Source organism: Genypterus blacodes, unplaced genomic scaffold, assembly GCF_046128005.1.
Source record: "Genypterus blacodes isolate CSIRO-AG114 ecotype Tasmania unplaced genomic scaffold, CSIRO-AGI_Gbla_v1 ptg000647l_1, whole genome shotgun sequence".
Classification (NCBI taxonomy): domain Eukaryota; kingdom Metazoa; phylum Chordata; class Actinopteri; order Ophidiiformes; family Ophidiidae; genus Genypterus; species Genypterus blacodes.
Genome location: NW_027467356.1, coordinates 2,501 through 10,000, shown reverse-complemented (window position 1 = coordinate 10,000; position 7,500 = coordinate 2,501). Strand labels below are relative to the sequence as shown.

At 51.7% G+C, this 7,500-nt stretch overlaps 1 protein-coding gene across 2 annotated transcripts; it reads left to right on the top strand.

Annotated features, from left to right (window-relative positions):
• The first annotated feature begins 429 nt into the window (after positions 1-429).
• Positions 430-7,087, top strand: xrcc4 (X-ray repair complementing defective repair in Chinese hamster cells 4). 2 transcript variants are annotated; one of them, XM_076140517.1, is made up of 7 exons: positions 430-554; positions 1,341-1,490; positions 1,742-1,932; positions 3,461-3,627; positions 4,029-4,160; positions 4,248-4,384; positions 6,755-7,079. In XM_076140517.1, exons 2-7 carry the CDS (start codon positions 1,343-1,345, stop codon positions 6,898-6,900), a joined length of 921 nt encoding a protein of 306 aa, XP_075996632.1. In that variant the 5' UTR covers positions 430-554; positions 1,341-1,342; the 3' UTR covers positions 6,901-7,079. The 2 variants fall into 2 exon arrangements, with proteins under 2 accessions (XP_075996632.1, XP_075996631.1); XM_076140516.1 differs by lacking the exon at positions 430-554 and adding an exon at positions 621-900 and having other exon boundaries at positions 6,755-7,087.
• The last annotated feature ends 413 nt before the right edge of the window (positions 7,088-7,500 follow it).

Genomic DNA, 7,500 nt, shown 5'->3' with positions numbered 1-7,500 from the left:
CCACAGGAACGTGACCAAAATTCATGACTAGAATCCTTGGACCTTTTCATTCAAGCTCCTTTGGTTTGATTGTCTTCACTATGTGGAAATGTAAAAGCATTATTCAGATATTTCTTTCTAAATATCTGGAATATATTTTTGTATGAAAACAAATCATAATTAATTAATTAAGTAATTTTTACTCCTCTCAGCCATATATTCTTATACATTCATATTTATAATCTACGTCTATTTACATTAATAATGTATAATAATAACAATAATAATAATACATCTAGAAACACAAACTGTGAGTTTTGGTGGGAACAAAAAGATTTTCTAACACAAAATTTCTCTCCTTGTCTAATAATTTATTTTTAGATAACATTTTTAAACATTTATTTCAGTTGAATTTAATCAGAAACAATCCGGCGGTAAAGCAGCAGCAGCCCTGCCGTCGCTTGGTGATGACGTATAGAGCCGCCCTGTCGCACTCTTCCGGCTCGGTCCCAAACTTCGACATTAACGCTTTTCCCCGTCACTTCAAAGCGCAGATCGACGCGGCGCAGGTTCCGGTAAGAACCACACGAACCCACCGAGTTTGGATCGTTGTGACTTTGGTCTCTCATTCATCTCAGCCGCTGTGTTTACAAACAGCGCCAGGTGTTAGCTTAGCGTTAGCCGGTGTGCTGTTGCCACCAGTGCCCGTGCTACATGGTGACGGAAGCCTGTCGGCTCGTACGCTTTGGAATGTTTAAACATGCCCCCTACAGCGGCTGACCGATCACACTGAAGCACAATAACGAGTCAACATGAAGCTAATGCGAAGAACAGAGCGATTAAAGGTCAAATAAGGTGAAAAGATGTCACAGTCAAAGAGTTTCACACTCACGGTGCCTTTGTGCAGCATCCGGGGACCAGGTGAGAGTGACGGGAAACGCCCACAATGATCTTCAGAGTATTGTACTTTTTAAAAACTGAGTTTAATTTATTTCGTAACATTTAAACTCCACGTCAAACCTCCTTCTCCAGTCCAATCAAGCGTCCCTGACTTGTATGAGTGTGTAAGTGTGTATGTGAGCCACATGTTGGAGGTGCAGGTGTGAAAGCAGGTGTAGTGAGCCTCAGTGTGTAGTTAGACTAATGAGAGGCTGTGTGTGTGTGTGTGTGTGTGTCGGTGTTTACCTGTTACATAAGCTGACAGGTCACAGCAGAGGAACAGCAGTGTGTGTTTATATAAAGGGGGACACATCGAGGGGCAGAGCCAAGAGTTAACATTATGACATGATGCATTATGGAAGATTAGATTGTGTGTTAGTATTAACCAGTGTGTTAGTATCAACCAGCTGTTGTGTTTGCAGTGATGCACGTGTCGGTGCGAGAGGTTCACGTCTCCTCCCGGCCCGGACATGAATCCTCCTACTTCCTGCGAGTGGACTGGAGGGGGCGGGACTTAGGCTCTGGGTTCCAGCTGCTGCTGACTGATGGACAGGACGCCTGGAGAGGACGAGGTGAGAGGGTCTCACAAACACGCACACACACACACGCACACACACACAGTGACCTCACTGACCTTCTCGGTGTGGCACCTTTATGGGCTCCACCTGCTCGGTGCTCTCGATGACCTTTAACCTCTGTGAGGCTTCAGCTCACTGCTTTCTTTCTTGTTTTCTCTGAACATCTCTCTGAGTATTGGGCTGTCAAGCTTCATCACATCCCAGCTTGACCTCATGTCTGAGTGTTTGGCGTCTCTGTGCTGCAGTGAGCGAGGCTGCAGTGAGCGCTGAGGCAGAGGAGCTGGAGATGAGGAAGGAGCGATACGTGCAGGACCTCCAGGAGGCTCTGACGGCGTCACAGAGCGACCTCACCTACAGCTTCACCCTGACCCCCCCCGGGCCGGCCCCCGGCTCCGACCTCACGCTGGCCTACGAGAAGATGCAGAAGGACATCACGGTGAGTTCAGCACAGCTTCACCAGCAGGATGTGACCCCTGGCTCAGAGGTCAGAGGTCAGAGTCAATGCTGTATGTATTCAGATCTACACTCTCATCTCACTCAGTGGTTATTAAAGCACTGAGGACCACCCACAGCTCTGAGCCTCTGGCTGGGTGTGGAATGCAGAGATGCTCCAAACCCTCCAGAGACTCGGTGACCTTGGGTGCAGCTCAGTGTGTGAGCAGCTGCAGCAGGTGAGCCAGCTGGTGGACCTCAGCACAGCCTGGTGTTCTCCTCTGAGCGCTATCAGCTGAGGGCCGACCGCACAGGCTCCCACTGTTTGGGTTTGACTCCAGGCCTGACGTCATCTCCGCTCTAATGTTGGAGGTGTGAAGGTGAAGCTTTGATTCCCTGAGTGAGCCCAGGAGGTGATGGATGGAGTGTGAGCCTGATGATTACATTACATTACAACACATTACATTACATTACATCACATTACATTACAACACATTACATTACATTACATTACATCAGGGTCATGTAGCAGACGCTTTTATCCAAAGTGACTTCAGAGAAGTGCGTTCAACAAAGGAAGATAAAAGAACTTCAGGTCACAAGAAATCCTGAGTGCATTTCCTTCCTCAACCAACAGCTAAGAGCAGAACTAGAGCTAGAGTAGAAGAGTGATAAGTTAGAATGATGAATGAGAGAAAAGACAATGAAGAAGACAAATCAGTGCATCAGAAGAGCGAGGACAGAATAGGTGATGTCCTAAGAGGGCAGATCCGGGTAGTGTCTCTCGAAGAGATGGGTTTTCAGCCTGCGGCGAAAGATGGGCAGCGACTCAGCTGTCCTGACATCAGTCGGGAGATGATGATGTCACAGCGGGAGGATGAAGGTGCCTGTCAGCGTGATGGAGCAGAGAGGAGATCATGGTGGAGGTCCAGGCTGTCCTCCAGGCCTCAGGACAACATGGACCTGCACTGATGGATCTGCTGGGACTTCACTGGATTGACGCCGCCGACCGACCCCCCCCCACCCCTCCCACACACACACTAGCTGCGTTGCCATGGTAGTTATGACAGAGAGGACATCTGTCACAGGAAAAGGAAATGAGTTAGATGAGAGTGAAGCGGTGGATTTACAGAAGTGGAAGCAACTCTTCTCTTTCTCAACCCGAACCCTCGTCATCATCATCATCATCATCAGCAGTTATAGATGCATCATAAGCGTCTGTGTGCTAATGAAAGGATTCCTGCTCATTCCACCCTACTGTCGTGTAAAATCAGCATTAATCTGATTTGATCACGTGACAGTCAGTCAGCCGTGAGTCCATCTCTGCTGCATGTTCACACCGTACCTACTTCCTGTTTCCTCCATGAGTCACTACACCGCTTCTCCCTTTGTCTTCCGGGGGACAGCGTGGGACAGCGCTGTCCTCTGGAGATCAAACTAAAGCCATATCCCAGCATGCATCACAGGGAGCTAAAGTGTCCTCCTGGTTGTGTTTTTGTTGTGATGTTCTGTCCGTCTCCGTCCTCTGTCAGTTCCGGTTGGGTTCTGCGTTGTTGTCGGCGGTCCCGGAGCCGGCGGACGCCATCAGAGAGCTGCTGGTCCACAGCCTGGAGAGAGGAAACGTGCTGGAACGCCACAACGCCAAGCTGGAGGACGAGAACCAACAACTGAGACAGGAGCAACGCCGCATCACTGCAGAGTAACCACACACACACACACACACACACACACACACACACACACACACACACACACACACACACACACACAGAGTTGCGTAGCAGCGTGTTATTCATAAGTTTTGCTTCCTTAAAGCTTCTGAGTTATTACCAAACTGCTGCGCTCAGTGGGGGGCGTCGCCCTCAGCGTACGTGACTTTGAGCTATGAACTCATGACACGCTGCTGCTGGGAAACTGCAGCGCACCAGAGACGAAGGAAGAGGCCCCATGAGTCAGAGCAGGGCCAACGCACGCCGCAGAGCGCGCAGAGCGCCTTAGAGCGCCTTAGAACAACACACACTCTCTCACCTTTCATCAGTCTATAGGTTAGCCCTTCTTGTCCTGATCTGTAATAATACTAGCTTCATGTTTGTGTTGAAGGCTGAGGCGCTATGCTGGGTGTAAGGAGGCCCTGGAGGCGGAGCTCTACTCTCGCTTTGTCCTCGTCCTCAACGAGAAGAAAGCCAAGATCCGCAGCCTCCAGGAGAGCATGACACACCTACAGGAAGCCAGGTCCGTCCAGCACAGTCGCCCAGAGTGGAAGCAGACGCAGTGATGTCGCCGGCATGTAAAGGATGTGACGCCTCTGTTCTGCTTTAGGAGCGGTGAAGGACAGAAGAGGGGAGAAGCTGTGCAGACATCAGACCAGGAGGAGGAGGAGGAGCAGTATGGTGGCAGCACTGACGAAGAGTCAGAGGGAGCGCCGGCTGCTCCTGCTTCCACCGTAGAGCCCCAGGGTGAGGAACCTTTGGAACCTCTTCCTCTTCATCATCTGATTATCTGAGAGCTGAGCAGCAGAAGAACCAGCAGCTCTGTCATGTTCACCTTCATGTTACAACACAAGCAAAGTGTCTGAGTGTGGCCAGGCTCCTGTCCTTCACTCCATCACTCACTCAGTCTTCCTCATACAGAGCAGAGCACCCTGACATCCTCCTCCTCCTCCTCCTCCTCCTTCATGGAGCTGTGAGTGGCGGCGGTGCAGAGGGGATTTCCCCCCATGAGGCTCGGCTGCAGCAACGTCACCATTTCCTGTTTTAAAAGGGCAAATCAACCCAGGATGACAGAGGAAGGAGAGAGAGCAGCTCCACAGGCGTCGTTCCGTACGGAGCGTGAACACATGATGAAGGTCATCATCAGATCCAGGAGGAGACGCTCAGGCCGCTCCTCCTCTCTCTGATGAACGTGCCGTGTCCACGCCGTTCTGCCTCAGCCTCAGCCAAACTCCTCACTCTGCCTGAAATATGTCTGATATTTCTGGGTTGTCATGGGAGCGCGGCGTGTTTGCGGCTCGGCTTACACGTCTGCGTACTTCGTGCCCAGGAAGTAACCATGACATCAGGGAGGAGTGATGTAATCCCGACTCCTGGGCCTCTGTCCCAAAACACCTTTAACACACATCTGAAGAGGGCGAGCGGCTCGGCCCCTGTGGCCCCGCCCCCTTGGCCCCCGGGCGGTGATTAGCAGGCGGCGGGTGTTGGGGCGTGGCCCTGCCTGGCACTTTAATGGTGTTTGGTAAACTCATGGCGTGTTTGAGGGGGATTTCACCTCTCAGCTGTTCTTTCCTGCCTTCCTCCATTTTCCAGCCTCTCACACACTCCAGCCTCCAGGTCCAGGTGCCCCCCCCCCCCCCTCCCCCCCCCATCCATTTGTGCCCTGACACTGATGAGGAAAGCTCACTGGATTTGGTGTTTAGGTTTCCATGACGATGACTCAAGACCGCCACAAGTCGCCAGTGAAGCCAGCAGATAGAGGGGGGGGGGGGGGGGCAGTCACACACACACACACACACACACACACACACACACACACACACACACACACACACACACACACGGGGGGGGGGGGGCAGTCACACACTCTCTCTCACACACACACACACACACACACACACGGGGGGGCAGTCACACACTCACACACACACACACACACACGGGGGGGGGGCAGTCACACACTCACACACACACACACGGGGGGGGGGGGGCAGTCACACACTCTCTCTCACACACTCACACACACACACACGGGGGGGGGGGCAGTCACACACTCTCTCACACACACACACACTTTTTGAAAACTTGTGTTGTTGTGTGTTGTGTTGTGTAATGTTCCCACTTTCCTCCACACGCCTCATGTGAGACTTTACCAGTTGATCATACGTGTGAGTGTTTGTTCATGCTGGAACTATTCAGTCACAGATTCAAAACAAACAAGCTGCAGATCTGACACACACACACACACACACACACACACACACACACACACACACACACACACACACACACACACACACACACACACTCTGGATGTGGAGGTTTGTAGATGACATCATACTAGAGTGTTTCAGTGCAGGAGGACACATTTACACCCTGAAACAAGAAGAAGAACAACTGAGACCCCCTCCTCATACGTGGACATGTACAGTGATTACATCATGCAGTCGTCTTCAGAAAGCTCTGGTCTCTGGTGGACCGGAGCTCTACATCTGCTCCAGACCCTCTGCTCTGCCCGCTCTGCCTCTCCTTCATCACCTCTCCTCTCCGGCTCTTCAGACGTGACGAGAGCACGGAAAACAAACTCAACCTGTAAACGCTCGGGTTCCCGTGAGGGGGAGACGTAAGGGAACAACCCTGGAGAAGTGGAAGCATTGTTAGAATGACGCGCTCTCCCTTCCTCCGCCTTCCAGTCTCCCCCAGCCAGGGCAACATAATGAGCCCAGCCTCTCTGAAGCCTCTGAAGCTCTGAAGCTCTGAAGCTCTGAAGCTCTGAAGCTCTGTAGCAGTGTGTAAACCTGAGCAGCAAACGCCAGCGGCTCCCCTCACATTCCAGCCTGAAGCTTCACTAAGCCCCATCAGATTTGTTCCACTTCCATATGTGGTCTGAGATCTGATCCCTCTGGTCACATTAGAGCCTGAAGCAGGTCTGGACTGCTCTGATGTGTAGCTCAGTGTTAGATCAGTCTAAATGTGTTTCAGGTCTTTAAGTGGATCATCGTCTTCATTTCTATGAATCAGAACATACTGTATCTGTTGCTACATGACGTCGTGTGTGTGTGTGTGTGCAGCCTTACATGTCTGACTCCTCCTGTCCTGTATGGTCGCTCTCCTCAGGGTCCCGTACTCCCAGCCCATTGGACGACAGCCTGAATGACATCACAGACGTCGCTCCCTGCCGCAAGCGCCGCTTCCGTCACCTCCGAGCCCCGGACGCCGGCGCCAAGCGACCCGGCCCGCAGACGTCCCAGAGACGGAGGTGAGGTTGTAGCTCCGCCCCCTGTCTTATTGCACTTTACTGCCTGGTAGAGACTTAATGTACAGCGTCTCACTATAAATCTGGTCAGGGCGGGGCGCTGAGGAAACACTTTGTTGTTGCTCCTCCAAGTCAAAGACACAATAAAAACAAACCTCCAGTCAAATCCTGGAAAAAGTCTGGGCACTGGGAACGCTTCTCCCAGGACGCAAGGTTTAGGAAATGATGTTTTTGGGGGTGGGGGGGGGACAATTTGCAGGGTTTTGTGCTTCAGTTGCCATGACGATGACTCACGTGACTCAAACAGTCAAGTTGCCAACAGATACGGGGGGTTAGGGGGGGGGGGCTTGGCATTCTGGGTAAAGACGTTTTCCCACTTAACTCCAGATCCTTCATCATAAAATGGCACGGGGCCTTCTGGCACCTCTGTCTAAATATCCTGGCCCCGCCTCCTGGCCCCGCCTCCCTAAAGACACGTCGAGGGGATCCTGCAGGCACGCTGATGCTATTTACTTATCAGATTCAAGCTTTATATTTCAGCCCGACTAAGCTCTATGTTGCTCCTGACCAGGCTAGTAACCACGGCAACACAACTGAGTCTGAGGAC

What these genes read in the sequence shown, in the direction of transcription:
- xrcc4 (XM_076140516.1), top strand. Translation starts at nt 843, where the DNA reads ATGTCACAGTCAAAGAGTTTCACACTCACGGTGCCTTTGTGCAGCATC. An exon ending in CAACGCCGCATCACTGCAGA is followed by an intron (nt 3,628 to 4,028) that starts GTAACCACACAC and finishes TTTGTGTTGAAG; the next exon opens with GCTGAGGCGCTATGCTGGGT. An exon ending in ACACACCTACAGGAAGCCAG is followed by an intron (nt 4,161 to 4,247) that starts GTCCGTCCAGCA and finishes GTTCTGCTTTAG; the next exon opens with GAGCGGTGAAGGACAGAAGA.